The 17,127-nt window shown below is 40.8% G+C and overlaps 1 protein-coding gene across 6 annotated transcripts in view; it reads right to left on the bottom strand.

Annotated features, from left to right (window-relative positions):
* Positions 1-41: 41 nt before the first annotated feature.
* Positions 42-17,127, bottom strand: part of Prpsap1 (phosphoribosyl pyrophosphate synthetase associated protein 1) — an 80,864-nt gene continuing 63,778 nt past the window's right edge. For all 6 annotated transcript variants that reach the window (XM_087208442.1, XM_087208443.1, XM_004860749.4 and 3 more), the window contains 7 exons: positions 13,886-14,058; positions 12,417-12,532; positions 11,570-11,625; positions 10,674-10,819; positions 2,283-2,353; positions 1,252-1,398; positions 42-783 (listed from right to left, as the gene is read on the bottom strand). In XM_087208442.1, coding sequence (XP_087064568.1) covers positions 625-783; positions 1,252-1,398; positions 2,283-2,353; positions 10,674-10,819; positions 11,570-11,625; positions 12,417-12,532; positions 13,886-14,039 — 849 coding nt within the window. In that variant the 5' untranslated portion in view covers positions 14,040-14,058 and the 3' untranslated portion in view covers positions 42-624. The remainder of the gene's footprint in view (positions 784-1,251; positions 1,399-2,282; positions 2,354-10,673; positions 10,820-11,569; positions 11,626-12,416; positions 12,533-13,885; positions 14,059-17,127) is intronic.

The following is a 17,127-nucleotide window of genomic DNA, read 5'->3' as shown; positions in this document are numbered from 1 at the left end:
TCTGCCTAGCAGGGACTCTGCAGTGTAGTGGGGACCCAGGAGACAACAAATTCTTTTATTTGCAACTTCAGAGTGATACAGACACCCAGGGATGGGCTGCACTGTGATAACCCCGCAAGGAACAAGGACACAAATGCTTCACCGTTCCATGGCAGTAGGCATGGCAGTTTCTGGAAGAAAAATAGGATTCTCTACAAAAGACTTATATGAGCTTGACTAGGGAGAGGACAACTGGAGAGAAACAGTGGCAGGGTCACTCAGCTCCCCAACCAAGTTCAATATCACATCTGCATTCTCTGGAGCTGAAATGAATGAATGAACATCATAGAGTTAACACTTTATCTGCTTTTAACTCCTCTTCGATATAACAATTTTCAGATTTTTTTGAGGAGTGTGTCTGTAATTTCTGCAGAAGGAAGAGGGTTGGCGATGGGGGACATTTAAGGCCATGTTGTTTATCACTAGCTTGGTCTTCTTTACTACCTGAATGCCCCCTCCCCACCAATCTTGGCAATCTCTAGCTTCACACGACTTCCTGTCCTTCCCTGCAAAGAAACGCTGTGTGTGTGGCTGATGGCACTGCTTTGTACACATTTTCCTTCAGAGTGCTAGGGTGAAAGCAACTTAGTCATCCACTGTGATGTTTCGGAAAAGATAAGCCATGGACTCTCCATTGTGGATTCTCCGGATTGCTTCAGAAAGAATCAAACTGATATCCACAGTCTTTATCTTGGGACACTGAAGCTTCTGGATCTCATGAGGGACAGTATTCGTCACCACCACCTAGTCACATAGCAATAGAAAAGAAAGGCTGTTACTGATGCATGCCTTCAATCGGCTACTCAGGACAGCGAATCTAGCATTTGTACCCTCAGCCCAAGTTCCAAACTGTGAAACTTGGTTCCACTTAGTACAATTTTATAAACGAAACTGACTTTACACAGGAGAAAGGTTACATGGCTCATGACCCAAGTTCTAAAAATGTCATGGTCTATATAAAAAAAAGAAGTGCAATTTTCCTATTAGCAGGAGAAAATTCAAGTCTCATATGCTACTATAGTGCCAAATTAAAGTACTGTAGCAAACCATATATAACAAACTTGCAATCCTCTAGCCTGAGTGCTGGGATTACAGATGTGCGTCACCCACTGGGCTAAGTAACTTATGATTAAGTCATTTTATTATTCTTAAAAACCACAGCAACAAATTTTTACTCAGACCCAGTGTTCCAGCCCTTTAGAAGCAGCAGACCTCATCAATGGAGGACTCCTCGATCAGGCGGGGGGCCTCTGCAGACAGGATGCCATGAGTAGCCATAACATAGATCTTGTAAGCACCTCTCTCTTTCAGGATCTCCGCAGCAGCAACAAAACTCTCAACATCATCAATAATGTCATCCTGCAAGAAGACAGTTAGTAGTAAGGAAGCGCCCTCTGCCCTACTCCAAAGACACACACTTGCTGCTCTTGTCTGCCCCGTTTCAGAGGGTTTCTGATGGTGAGTCCGAGCACATGCCTGGGTCAAAGACTGAGCATCCAGCAATGGCAAGAGGAGTGCCTTGACGGTACCTTGTGTGTTTGGTAGGGAGAGCGGTGAAGCCCCCCAGTCACGTGTGTGTGATATGATGGCTTGAGCAGAGGACTGCCAAGGCTCGTTTCCTTCTTTCAAACTCCTGATTCATTCCACAGAGCCAGTGTCCCATTTATTTTTTTTTCCAAGAGAAAGTGGCATGAGAGGAAAATAGAAGTAAAGTGAGCTACTGTAAACGACCACTGACCCTCTAGCCAGCAAAGGTGCCAATACGTCAAAATCCTGTGAGGCTGCACTGGGACACGTATTCTCATTGGTGACAATGGAACAGCTAGCCATCTCAGGGTCCTAAAGCTGAAGGAGGACTATGGGGCAAGCTGGTCTGAGGGAACCCAGAACCTACAAGATGGAAGGTTATGCTGCTGAATCTTCCTATGGGGCACTACGGTGCTTTTTTTTTGGTATGGGGATCGAATGCGGGTCCTTGTGCTTGCACAGCAGGCGGCGAAACCACTGAGCTAAATCCCCGGCCTCTATGGTGCTCTTTTTATATTTGTAGTTCTACTTGAATCCCTATTCATTTATATACAAATTTCTGCTACATAAATTTCTCCTAAAGGAGTTTTGGTGAGAAAGGGTAGATGATGGATCCACGGAAATCTATCATCGCTACTGGAAACACAATCCAAAGGCAGAAACTGAGAACCAGCAGCATCACGTCTGCGAAGGAAGGCGACAGTGCAGCACCGTACCACTATGATTGCGATGCGTCCTCCCACATCTCCAACCACAGTTATCGGTGGCTTCTCTTTGGCCATCATCACTAGCAAAACAAAACAATCACAAGACCTGGGTTAGGCATGTGGCATAACATGCTCAAACCTCACTCCCTGAAGTGGTGGCAAAACCACAGCAGAGACACAACAATCACAAGGCATGCGGATTCTCCCTCTGTGAACCTAAGGTCTCTTGGAACAGAGCTGCATAGAGCAGTGCTGACTCACAGAAGGAGAAGGCAGGCCATTCATAAGGGATGATCTAAAAATACAGTGACTGTTTAGAGACTACACTGAGATACACTGCCAAGAACAATGAAATAAGGGTAAAGGAGGGGGAATATTTTGAGGATTAACAAGAATGTGTCTTATTATAATAAATGTAAATATTCTCTGTATTTTTTTTTTTTTTTTTTTGCTACCGGGGATCAAACTTGGGTCCTCGCGATTGCGCAGCAGGCAGCGAAACCACTGAGCTAAATTCCCGGCCCTATTCACTGTATTTTTGATCATGCTTTGTATGTAACTAACTTTAAACTTTCTAGTAGCTACATTATAAAGTAAAAACAGGTGAACTTGACAGATTTTACCCAATATATCCAAAACTTTATCATTGCAACATATATACTTCTTTATATTTTTACACGCTAGTCTTTACAGTTTGGGGTATATTGTATACATACAGCTCTTCTCAGTTGAGACCGGCCACATTTCAAGAGCTCAGTAGCTATATGTGACTAATGGCCACCAGCCTGCACAGCATGGGTAGAAAGAAGAGCAGAGTGTGGATCGTTTCACAACACAGAGAAGCAGCACCTGACATCACTCGGCACAGAGGCCAATTGACTTACTGGGCTGTTGAGGAAACGCAGACTAAAAACCCACCAGGCTGCCTGGTCAAGAGGCAGCTGACTTCGCTTTCTCTCTGAGAAGCCTGGCTTGGGGAGTGTAGCCTTACTGTTAGATGCCTGCAGCACTCACACATTGGGCTCCTGGAACTGGGAACCTCAGGACAGTGCTACAGGTCCATCGTCTTTCCCCATTTAACCGGTCCTTAAAGTAGAGGGTTCTTGGAGGGAGGTGGGGAGAGGAAGGGGGTTAAAAAGACTTAAGCTGTGTTATGTACACGTACCAAGTACCCATGATGAATATAATAATAGAGCACTACAGACATGTACTAATCAAAATTAAAATTAAAAAGTAGAGGCTTATCTCACTGCAAAATCTGCATCTGGAAGAGGTCGTGAGAATACAAAGCAAACTAGAGGACAGAGAAAAAGATTAAGAATTCACCCTTGAAAGGAGGTTACTGGCAAGTGCAGTGGCATATACCTCTAATCCCGGCTACTTGGGAGGCTGAGGCAGGAAGACTGCAACTTGAACCAATCTAAGCAACTTAAAACCCTATCTCAAAAATAGAAAAAATAAAATAAAAAGGGCTGGGGACATAGCTTAGTGATAGAGTGCTTGCTTAGCATGTACAAGGCCCTGGGTTCCATCCCCAGCACCAAAACAACAAAAAAGTTAGTAAACTGAGAGTGGGAGAATACTTCAGAAGAACAAGCTAAACATTCTACTCTTTCTAAAAGCTTTTATTATTCTGAAGTATTTATTAAACTAGTAGTGGGGGAGAGAGAAGAATATAATTCAGGGTAATTACACAATTTAGTGACTAACAATTCTAGCTGACTCTCACCTATAGGCAGGGGATACTGCAAAGCACCAGCGCTCTTTTCTATACAACAGCAAACTAGCTACACTGAAATTTAGCACTATCTGGAATAAATACTGGAACATTTTAATAGACAAGTCTCAGAAACATGGACAGTCAAGAAGGTTCCTGGGCTGGGGATGTAGCTCAGTGCCATTGTGCTGCCTGGTAAGTGCAAGGTCCTGAGTTCCATGCCTGGTACCAGGGGGGGAAAAAAAAGGTTCTGAATACAAACATCACCTAAAAGAGGCAGAATTAAGCCATGAGCATTAGGACCAAATTCCTTGGGTTCTATCTTTAAATTACACCATTTGTGTAAGTGGCTATATTGAGCTAGCCACTTCTTAAAGAGATGTGGTCCCTTTTCTCGATCTTTTTTCTCTAAAAAAATAGAAAAAGATTGCAAGTCAATGAAAGATCATCAAAGATCAACAGAAATTCAGCTCTAGTTCCACTGAAGAAAACGTCCACATTTTCATGTTTCTTTTTCTACAACTCTATCTCCTCCCAAACTATTGTTAAGCTGAGATGAAAAGCTGAGGCTTGGCCACAATAGAGGCCTGAATGGACTAAAGAAAGTCTTTCTCCCCATGTACTCATTCCTTCTGCATATCTGGCCTTAGAATCTGGATAAAACTGAACACATAATTTGGTGGTTCCTAAAAACACAGATAGCCTTTATTATAGGGTACAGAGAAATAACAAGTACCTCACAGGCCAAAAAATGTCAACGATTCTTAATAGCTGACCCAGAAAATAAAGCCTTCTAAATTCTAATTTTCCACAAAAGTACTGCATGCTTGTGATAAAGGCTGAAGACAATGAGTACTGAAGCTACCCTGTGTTTAAGATTCTTTATCTCCATTTTATCAAAACAACAAAAACAACAACAAAAAACCCCACACAACAGAATCAAGTTTTTTTTGTTTTTTGTTTTGGTGCCAGGGATCGAACTCGGGTCCTTGCGCTTGAGAATCAAGTTTAAGAATAAAATGAACTATACCATGTTGCTTTTGGCCAGAAGTCACTGTTAAAACAATACTGGCTATGTCTGGGTTTGGTGACTGAGGCAGGAAGACTGCAAGCTCAAGCTCACCCTGTACAACTTAACAACTTAGCAAGACTATGTCTCAAAATAAATTCTTTTTAAAAATGGGCTGGGAATCTGGCTCAGTGTGAAGGCCCTTGGTTCAATCCCCAATGGGGGTAGGGGGGAAGGCACTGGCTATGGTTAAAAACATCTTCAATTAGGGCTGGGGGTATAGCTCAGTGGCACCCGAGTGCAAGGTCCTGAGTTCGATCGCTGGTACTGGGGGGAAAATAAAAAATCTTCAATTCATCAAATGACTTCTAGTGTTTTTCTTAAAAAAGCAGGAAGTTGTCTTTTGCTTTTAAAATTGGTATTTTCCGAACAGAATAATTCTGTTTTCACAATGTCCTTAAATTACAACAGGCTCAGGCACACTTCCACAGCACAAGCACACACACTCCTTCACCCATTCCCGGGAGTCAATTAGCCAAAGCTTCCTCTGCTAAAACAAACAGCAAAGGGGACCATGGGGCATTATTCATTCCCTATATCCTCAGACCTCAATCTATTTCTAGCTCAAGGGAATGCCAAACTTCACCAAGAGAATATGGGAGGAAAGAGTGACCTGTGTCCAGGCTCGACCCCGCCTATGTGCAAACAAGGAAACATAATTTAACAGGAGTGCAGGAGGAGCTAATAGCCATTTTTAGTTTAGTAGTGAAAACCACTCTTGTAAAATTAACAAGCCAGGAAAATCAAGCCAGAAAAAGTGATTTTTCTTTCATTTTCTGTGATCTAAACTCTTCATTTCACCATTGTGACAAATAATGACCAGTCTGTAGCAAAAGTATTGACATATGACATAAAATTTTTTCAAGTTAGTTAAACGTCCTTGCCCATCATCAGAGAGGTATTGAGTCCTCCTCACAAAATAGAAAAACTATGTTCCTCTTCTTCACTTATACAACTTCACTTTTAACAAATTACTTTAAAACAGGGTTCATAACCTGGGCACAACTGATGCTTTGGGCTGCAAAACTGTCCCACGGTAGGACATCAATAGGACTTCTGGTCTAGACCCGCAAGATGCAATATGACCAACCTCCTCCTGGCTGCAACAACCTAAAACAAATGGCTCCAGACATGGCTAAATATTGTCTGGGGACAAAAATCCTCCTGGGTCTAGAATGGTGGCACATGTCTGTAATCCAGTACTCAGCAGCCTGAGGCAGAAGGATTACTGAGAGTTTGAGGCCAACCTGGGCTACATAATGAGTTCAAGGACAGCCTCAACTACACAGTGAGACCCTGTCTCAAAAAACCAAATCGCTCCTGGTTCTAAAGAATGAGTTTGAAGAAGGTGACAAAGTACTACATCTTCCTAAAAAAACATAGACTCCAAAGGTATTTGCTTTTCTTTGGCCTTGTCATAACATTCTAATATCTTAATAAGTGAACGACTGGAATGTAGTTGGAACATACTGGATTATCAATGTATAATAAATACATAAACCATATTGAATTTAGAAGGTACAATTACATATACAAGAAGAAATTTCCTGGTTAAGTCTATGAGTTGGGAATCACAGTAAATGACTGCGTAGCAGCCGTCAAAGTTGTGATGTAAGCACATCAGAACATCCCCAAAGGAAGGTACTCTTCTACTAAGTCTCCAGGGCATACAAGATGACCCGGAGAGCAATGCACTGTCACCAGCTTACCTAACAAAGCAACATTCTCAGAACAGAGTACCACTGTGTAAGGTTCTGTGACAATACAGCAATATCTACCAAAGTAAGCTCTGACTCAAGCATCCTATTTGTAGTTTATTGTGAACTAGATTCAGGTGCTCATGAAAGGGCCTAAGTCCAGGTAAGTTACATGTCGTGTTCAGTGGTAACTGAGCATATGCACAACAGGGCCAAAATCAGGCTTCTAAATGCCATTCTCCACCAAAGGAGTCAGGGTTCCCTGGATCAGTGGCTGATTTGAGGGCTGAAAAACCACAAGAACATAGAGTCTCCAGTTATACCAGAAAATAGGAAGTATCAAAATAGGACTGGACATGTCACAAAAGGACACAAGAGGCAGATTGACAAGGTTCTCTTTGGCCAAGTATGAGACATTCTGAGCATCAAATAACAGCAAAGAATTATAACCCACTGAATAAAAGAGGATTCTATGGACTCATATAAATCCATATAAATGAGTAGGGAAGGGGGGAAAGGTTTTTCTCACTAGAATGTCAACCAATAAATGCAGAAGAAATGATGGAGTTGGGAAATGACCATCTGAAGCTGAGTGCAGTGGTAGGCACCTGTAGTCTCAGCTGCTCGGGAGGCTGAGGCAGGAGGATTTTGAGCATCCATTACAGATCAATCTGGGAATAGTGAGACCATCTTTAAAAAGAAACAATTTGTCAACAATCAGTAATAACTGATTCATTCAGGCAAGAATTATCAGTGAATGCTAAATTTGTTTTTTGTTTTGTTTTTTGGTACCAGGGATCAAAGTCAGGTCCTTGCGCTTGCGCAGCAGGCGGCGAAACCACTGAGCTAAATTCCCGGCCAGTGAATGCTAAATTTGATAAGAGTCAGGATAATTAAAGAGTCTTAACAAATGACACTATTAATTACGGGGTGGGGGTGGGGTTTCCACGGAAAAACCTGCCAGATACTGCCTTAACCAAGCAGTCAAAATCAACATCACTGGCAACAGGACACATCACATTTCCTGTCACATTCCTGCCAAAAACCCATGACCTGAATCTAACCATGACAACATAAACAAGTTCCAATTAAGGGGTAGTCTATAGAATAAATAATTGGTCTGTACTGTTCAAAAGCATCAAGGACAGAAGAAACAAAGAACAGAGCAGCCATTCCAGATTGAGTGAGACTAAAGAGAAATGACAGCTGAACGGAATGTGCAGCGCTGGATTAGGTCCTGGCCCAAAGGAAAAAAAAAAGTTTTTTTTTCTTTTGTTCTAAAGGACATTGGTGAAACTTGAAAAAGGCCTGTGGATTAGAAGACAGTATTGTTAACGATGTTAGTTTCCTGAATCTGAGAATTATACTGTGGTTATCAAAGAATCTTTTGTATTTAAGAAATATACACTGAAGTATTTAGGAACAAAGGGGCATTAAACCTGCAACTCACTCTCAAATGGCGCGTGTGCGCGCGCACACACACACACACAAATATATATGTATATATAAATGTTAAGTGAGGTACTCTAGTAGTGAAAAGTATAATACACATCTGTGTTCTGCCTTCATCTTTTCTCTAAGTCTGAAGATAGCTCAAAATAAAAAGATAAAAAACTAAAGCAACAAAGTATGCGCATGGCACCAGTGGCACATGCCTGTACTCCAGAAGCTAAGGCAGGTTTCAGCCCAATCTGAGTAATTTAGTGAGCCACTGTCCCAAAATGGAAAATAAAAAAGGCCTGGGGGTATAGTTCAGTGTGAGGCCTGAGTTCAATTTCCAGCATGAAAGAAAAGAAAAGAGAAGGGGAGGGGAGGGGAGGGGAGGGGAAGGAAAGGGAAAGAGAAATGGAAAGGGAAAGGGAAAGGAATGAAAGGAAAGGAAAGGAAAAGAAAGAAAGGAAAAGAAAGAAAAGAAAAGAAAAAAAAAAGAAAAGAAAAGAAAAGAAAAGAGGGGAAGAGGTTCTGAAGTCTCACTTCAAACCCTGGCTCTACCAGCTCCTGGCGGCTGTGTGACTGTTTCTTGGTCTGTAGAACAAAAGCCCCTACATGGAGGGCTGTGGGACCTTCTGATGTGCTTAGGGTACCTTTTGGCATACAATATGGGTTCAACAGACACTTACTCTTATTGGAGCACTGTTTTTCACAGCCAAAGACTGAAAAAAACCTATGTGCCCATTAACAGGGAACTGATTAAAATAAAATATGGTAGGGGGCCAGGGATTTAGCTCAGTGGTTCTGGCGGCTGCCTCGCAAGTGCAAGGTCCTGAATTTGATTCCTGGTATCCAAAAAATAAAAAAGTAAATAAATTACGGTATATCCATAATATGGAATACTATGAAACTGTATTGTTTGGGTTTTTTGTTTTCTTTTTGTTTTGAGAGAGGGTCTTGCTATATAGTGCAGGCTGGCCTTGAACTCACTATGTAGCCCAGGCTGGTCTCAAACTTGTGGCAATTCTCCTGTCTCAGTCTCCTGAGTGCTACGATTACAAGTGTGTGCCACCACACCATGCTGAAACTGTAAAAAACCAAAACAAAACAGGAATCTGTATTATGGAGAGGGAAGGAGTTATTGAATGAGAAGAGTAAGGGGCAGAATGATATGTATAATATAAAATCATTTGTGTGGAAATGACAGAAAGAGAAGTACTTGTTTGCTTATACATGTATAAAGATTCTGAATAGATAAGAAAGAAACCAAATGTATTAGAATAAAGGTACTAAAAGAGAGTTTGGGGAGGCTTTGTATTGCAAAGGACTCTATGCTTTTTGAATTTTGAAATATGTGACTATATTACCTACGCAAGAATTTTAATTATGGAATCCTCAAAAAGCAAATAAAATACTGATAGCAAAAATTAAAATTAAAAAAAAAGTGAACCCAAGCATTGTGCTACACATTTGTGATCCCAGCTACTGGGGAGGCTGAGTCAAGAGGAATACAAATTGGAGCCCAGCCTGGGTAATTCAGCAACTTGGCAAGACCTTGTCTCAAAAAATAAAAAGGGCTGGAGATGCAGCTTAGTTGGAAGCCCTGGATTCAATCCTCAACACCACAATAAAAAAAGTTAATTTAATTTAAAAAGTATAGTACTTGTTCCTTGTATATAAAAATCTCCAAATTTGAAAATGACACAACAGGAAATTAATAGGGTGAAAAAAATGAGAATGCTTATATTTCAGACTTTAGGCAGTCTGAAATAAGCCGTCTGAGGCACAACCATTCTATATTTTTTCACCTTGTTAATCTCCATTTCTGAGGCATTGGTAAGTAGATTTTTATTTGTTTTTTGCTTTTGAGACAGAGGTTCACTATGCAGTCTAGGCTGGTCTCAAACTTGCAGCGATCCTCTTGCCTCAGCCTCCTGAGGGCTGGGATTATAGACATGTGCCACCATGCCCAGGGGTAAATAGATTTTTTAAAAAATTGCCCTCCTTTGAAAACTTTAAACATACTATATCTTCCAGTACAGAATCCTTTCTTAAATCACTCAAAAGTCTATGGAAGTAAATTACTTTCGTACTGTTGGATCAATAACAGCAAGGTGGGAGGGTATTAGGTCAAAGAGCTGCATTACTCAAGTGCTCAAGGTACCTGATAGCCACAGCTTGGTACATGATCAATGGCTACTACCAACCATCTCACCAGACACACAGGCTTCTGATTTCACACCATCACACACACAACTGTTTACTAAAGTATATATGCTACCCACACTAGTTCAACCATTCTTAACAGTCTGCCAATGTCATAACCTATGAAATCTCTTTTCATAAAAGAGGAAATTAAGGCAATACCATTCAGTTATTTAAAACAAATAAGACAGCACATCCACATGTGTTAACTCATAGCCATTCACACTATTTAAAATGTTCTTCAATTTACAAATAAAAGTACTGTGTAGGGCTAATCTTACATGGCAACTCCAGGCCCGGGTGCACAGTAGCATTTTTGACCATTGGGGGAGAATGACGCCCATCATCCATGTCCAGCTCTGTGCACTGAGCTTCTCCGTGGATCACAGCCAACCCCAAACGCAGCCTCTCAGCATATGACTGAGCCCTAGGAAGAAGACAAAGACAAATGATATCACTGTTGGAAAGAAAACCCAAGCGTCACCATATCACTGTTAATCACAAGACGGGAACACCATCCAACCAGGGGTGGTGGCTATGCAGTTGAGGCTGGCCTTGAACTCCTTATGGCTGTGATCCCTGCACTCAGGAGGCGGAGGCAGGAGGACAGCAAGTTCCAGTGAGTTCAAGGGCAGCCTGAACTGCACAGCGAAACTCTGTCTCAAAAAGCAAAACAAAAACAAACAACAAAATAACCATTCAATCTTTTAGGGACACACAAAGGATTTTAAAAATCTGGCCAGAATGTAAATGGCTCAAGGGCATATAAGCTGGGTTCTTGGTTAGTATCTGACTCTAGATGATTTTGCTTCTATCCTTTGTCGAATATTTTTTGCTTTTTTTCTTCTTGATAACTACCCCCTTCCTCCAGCATTCTAATGGACATCTTTAGAAAAACTTTGTTCAAAAAGATGTCTTAAAAAACTATTCCCTAAAAACTGTTCAGAGCCCCACTGATTTCTGTTTCCTGAGACCTGGAAGGAAGAACTTTATTTCCTCTGAGGGGCAAAATGAACTAACTCAGAGCTGTGCTCAGGCCTCTGAGAGGCTGGATATAAACCTGTGGCATGGATGTGACAATGACATGGAGGAAAGCTTGAATCTTGGATTCCAAAACAGCTAATTCTGACTCCAGATGTGCCCCAAAGGGATTCTTATAAATGTCTAGCTTAGTTACCTTTTTGCAGCATCAGGAGACTTAGCTACAATGACTGCATTTCTGTAATTTGGAATCTATATTTGGAGGAAAAACAGAAAATATAGAAAGGTTATAAAAAGAAAAAATCCTGGATGCTGATGTTATACTTTTTTCCTCTTATAACAATGATCCAAACTAGCAATCAAATATGTTGAAATTTTATTCACACATTTAAATTTTTTTCATCATTTAGCATCGCTGCAAAAGTACTACTATATTACAAAAATAAAAAATAATTCAGCCAGGCATAGTGACATATGCCCGTAATCCCAGCACTCAGTAGGCTGAGGAAGGAAAATCGCTGTGAGTTCAAGGCCAGACTGAACTACATAGTGAGACTCTGTCTCAAAACGGAACACAACAAAAAATTCAAAATCAGATTTCATCTTGTTAAATAAAATTTATGGGCTGGCCACATGCCTGTATCCTAGCACTCTGGGAGGCTGAGGCAAGAGGATGGCAAGCTGAAGCCAAGCCTGGGCAACTCAGTGAGACCCTGTCTAAAAAAAAGGGCTGGAGATGAAGCTCAGAGCCAAGGTCCTGGGATCAATCCTCTATACCATCAGTCAGTCAATCGAACAATCTTAAAACCTTCATTCTAGAAAATATAAGCAAATTGCTAAGGAAATCTTAGCAATTTTTAATGTTTTTAATGTCTTTTAAAAATATGATCTTCCATGACTAAATGCTGAGTCTATCTGGCTGCTGCAGGCATTTAGGATGAAGGGAAACAAGCATCTAATGTGCCTTTCAAGACTGAAATCTGATACCAGAAAAAACTAAATAGGATCTGAGGGCAATGGGACGTGAGCTGGTGGCTCCTCACTTCTTCCTGGATGTACTGAAGCAGGAAAGGTGAGGCTCTAAGGTTGTCCACGGGGAAGCTGAAAAAGCCTTGTATTTCCTTTTGGTGAAGATCCATTGTGATAATGTGAGTTAAACCTGAAATTTTAAAACAAAAAATTACAAAGTTCTCCCCTGCAAGTTAATGGCGACAGTGGACACAAACTAGGTGTTCAACTCCTGTCTCCTACCAGAAGACTGAAGGCAGTGATATAATGAACCAGCACAGACTTTTATTGTAAAGCTTAACAACCTTAATGAAGTTAAAAAATGTGTCAAGCCTAATGCCAAGGAACCCAGGACTTTCCACAGGACCAAAGGACTCAAGGTGAGAGAAAAGTACTGTCCTCTACTATTATTATTAGCTTGATCCTGAAAAGTGAGAAAAGAAAAATGAGGTAGAAGTGAAAATATGAATATGGGGCTAATAAATACCAAAGCAATAATAGATGTCAACAATAAAAAGGCTTTTATTAAAAATGTAGGGAGAAATACTGAAGGACCATAGATATGGTAGAGAGGAATAAGAAAGCAGAAGCAAAGTAATATGTGTATCAGAAGAAAAGAAACTATTATAGCACAACCATAAGATGCTGAAGCTTTAGAATAATTTCTTTAAAGTATTCTTACAGGAAAGACATAGAAATCATACTCTTATAAGCAATAGCACTAAAAGACTACATATACAAATACCTTGGAAATTGTCAAGAGTCACTGCAAAATTTCCAGAGCAAAGAACCAGTATTTTTAATAACCATCAAACAAAAAAAGCTCAATAATTGTAAGATTACAATTGTAAGAAATCAATTACATTTGATTTACAGGACAGAAATTATGCCACTGCTACATAAATAGAATAAAAACAATGAAAATGAGCTGCCTACAAAAAGGCCAAAGGGCCAAAAGAAAAAGGCCAAAGGGATAGAGGGAGGAGGAAGAGTATATAAACTGAAGAAGTAGTAAAAGGAGGAGCACGGGGTTTAGCTCAGTGGTTCCGCTACCTGCCTCCCAAGTGCAAGGTCCTGAGTTCAATCCCTGGTACGCCCCCCAAAAAAAGAAGTAGTAAAAGGAAAATCCAGTTTTAATGCTATGAACATAAAAAAGAATGTAGCTAAGGCAAACACATATGAAAGATCACACAAGAATGGCAAGCCTGAGAGTTAAAATTTGATAACTAGGTGAAATTAAAAAGTGAAATAATGACTTTAAAAAGCGTGATTTAGGAGAAAACAATGAAATACTATCATTCTAAAAACAAAGAAAAAACACAGTAAAAATTATAATATATACATATTCTAACCAAACTATGCAAAAGAAAATAGATTAGAAACAGTGAGCAATGAACAGTAAAGAAACAGGTCCCAAACTAGATACCTGAGGTAAAAACTAATCTCAAACAGGGAAGGGTCCAAAATTCTAGTGCTGAAAACTCCAGGGTCTCTGTGCACTCACCTGCCTTTGCCAGCATGGATGCCAGGAGCTTGCACACAATGGAGCCCCTCTTTCTCATCTTGCTTTGCTTGCTATAGGGGAAATAGGGGATGACGCCAATGATGTTCCTGGCACAAGAAGTCTTCAGTGCATAAGCCATAATCAGTAGCTCCATCACAGCTGTATTCACATCTCTGGAACAGTTAACATTTCCTTTTCTGAGTGAATTAATGTATTAACTCTTAAAAAGGATTTCAACTTCAGCAATGTAACACAGGCTGCCAAGATGGATGTTAAAGACATTCTACTATCAAGTCAGCTTAGGATAACACCTCATGAATGCAGTGGAGAGCTCTTCTTTTTAGCTGGGTGCATCACTTTTCATCTGTGGTTACTCAAACCCACAGGACACTTAACCCTTGCTCATCTGTGTCAGTGATGCAGTCACTTGTAATAGCATACAAAAGCTGCTGGTGACTGGTTACCTGATACTTGCTAGCATCCTCCCAGAATTCAGACTCAGGCCAGCATGAATGCCATGGGAAATCAATCTGTCATCTACTTAGCTGTCATTAACAGAATGACATGATCCGGCACCTGCCTTGCAAGAGCAAGGTCCCAAGTTCCATCACCAGTACCAAAAAAAAAAAAGAAGGAACAGAATGACATCTCTTGTGGGAGATGGAAGATGAGGAAGTTTTGGAACTTTTCAAAAACTTCTCCTGTCCCTTCTTGCTGAGACAGATTCCTGACAAACATTATGCACAGAGAGAAGGAAGTATGATCCTGAAAGGTACATGAAGGAAAGGCAAGATTCAATGGTAATGGATGTGGGGCTGCTGCTCTTTGCCAAGGCTGGTCAACCCGAGATGGGCTCTTTTCTTCTGCAGGTGAGGGTTGTGAAGCCCTTTAGGACACTCTTCCTACAACTACCTGTACTGCAGCCTCTTCTGGCTCCACCTGGGATTTTCCATGAGTCCTCAAACACCTCTTCTCTGGGGCAAGGAATGGGTCTTGCTTCAACAAATCAGTGGGTCCTACCATGGGCACAGCAGGTTCTGCAGGTGCCATTCCTGAACTGACACATAGGAGTAAGGTTGCCCTCATTATGGCAAAGTGGGAACCCACCATTGACCCAGAGGAGACCTAATACATGTTTGGAGCAGAAGTGGCAAGCTTTTTTAACTTGCAAGACAAGCAGGCTATTTCCTTCCAGGTCTTCCAATTTATGTTTCCCCCAATCTCAAAGGCAGTTTATCCAGGAGTGAGCAACTGCAAGGACTCTGACAATGTTTTCCATTTCCACATTCAACTCACAGAATTTCCAAGCTCACCTCTATTTGTATTTGTTTTCACTATTGCAGGAGTCTATGATTAGAAAACAAACAAACAGGGCCGGGGATTTAGCTCAATGGTTTCGCTGCCTGCTGCGCAAGCACAAGGACCTGAGTTCGATCCCCAGTACCAAAAAAATCAAAACCAAAACAAACAAACAAACATAAAAACACCTTTCCCAGAGGACAGGTTGATTCAGGGCTCAACCTCAAGACTACAAAGACATTCCTTTTGGGGTACTGGTAAGTTCCACTCTTTTCCAGTTACCATTTCTTTCCTCTGAAATAAACTAGACCATCTTCCTCCTTCATATCCCAAACTGATAATGTCCAAGCCTGGAATCAGAAGACACATGGTCTTTTGGCATAATGAGGACAAAACAATTATCAAACATTTCCAAGGTACTTGAGAATTCATAACACTCTGTCTGTTCTAGTTCAATCATCCATCCAACAAATATTTATTGAGCAACAGGGGTCGAGCACTGGGGGGTTAAAATAGCAAACAAGGGAGAAGCCATCTCAGGGGAAGGCCAGAGACATAGTTTGGATGAGTCTCTTTTGTTTAATTTATTAAAATACTGAGTTTATTTCACATGTATATCTTAATCTCTCTACCATCTCCATATCTGACCACCACTACTACTATGTCCTATCATAACATTCCATATATATTTATAACCAAGCAAAAGGTGGAGTTTCATCTTTAAAAACTAAATAGGCATTCTGGACAACACATTCTTAGCAACAGAACCTGGACAATATTTATCAAATACAGTCTGAAAAGTTCTCACTTTCCATTATTAAAAGTACAGGCAAATATCAACTGTTACAGAAACAAAAAAAGAAAATTTTAAACTGTGTTTTCTTAAAGAGACTTCCTCCACTGCCAAGATCTTGACTGATGAACTTGGGTTCCACTTTGGGAAGACAACCACCTTTTTCTATACTTGCTTGCATTTTTGCTTTAATGGCTTCTACAAAACTAGGTCCGTTGGGTGTTTTAGGAATTTTTTTCCTGTTTTTTGAAGGCTTTTTGGCCTTTTGATCTTGGTGTTGGTTTTGAGTCTTTTCTATTCTGGTTTGATTTTTGTGTATTTCTGGCTGGACTATCTTGTATATATCTTCACTGGAGCTTTCTCTTCAGTTTCTTCGTCATCAAATCATCTTCTTCATTGTGGTCATCATCATCATCTTCAGCAGCTAATTTTACTTTTTTTCTCCTCTGGAACCTAGCTATCACTTCTGGAGGCAGATCACTTTCCAGATATACTTAAGAGTTTTTCATCCTCTTCCTCTTCTGACTGCATCTACCTCCACAGCTACTAGTGGACACACACTCCATCCTTAAGACCACAGGTGGTCTAATTTCAAAGTCCCCAAGGGAAACTGTTGGCAGTACAGACATTTTCAAAGTTGCCAGTGTTACTTCAGTTGGACTCCCTTCGTAATTCATTGCCTCTGCTTTGACAATGTGAAATTCAACCTTTCCACTAGCCCCTAAACTGAGTGTTCTTAATGATAACTGGTACTCATTTTCAGCATTATCCACCTTAAAGTGATAATTTTTGTCAGTCTTTTTTTTTTTTTTGGTACCAGGGATCAAACTCAGGTCCTTGCGCTTGTGCAGCAGGTGGCGAAACCACTGAGCTAAATCCCAGGCCCTGTCAGTCTTTAGTTACAACCCAAAAAGACAGTTCTGGGGCCTCAGGCGGCTCATGTCTTATCAAAACTCATGTCCCACGGGGTAGTGACACACACTTAGGTGGGAGAGAATGCAGAGTTAAATGACTACTGCTCTAGAGAACAGACACCCAGGACAGAATCACACCAGGGAACAGCACGAATCACTCTGTGCACCAAGGAGTACACTTGACTCAGAAGGAGTGTTCCTCCCAAAGCTTATTTTTTATTTCACAGAGAAGACTT

The sequence above is a fragment of the Heterocephalus glaber genome, unplaced genomic scaffold (genome assembly GCF_053883595.1).
Source record: "Heterocephalus glaber isolate CG9 unplaced genomic scaffold, H.glaber_assembly_v1.0 deba00000937, whole genome shotgun sequence".
Lineage (NCBI taxonomy): Eukaryota > Metazoa > Chordata > Mammalia > Rodentia > Bathyergidae > Heterocephalus > Heterocephalus glaber.
Note: the sequence above shows the minus strand (reverse complement) of the source record. Positions and strands in the feature narration are given on the sequence as shown.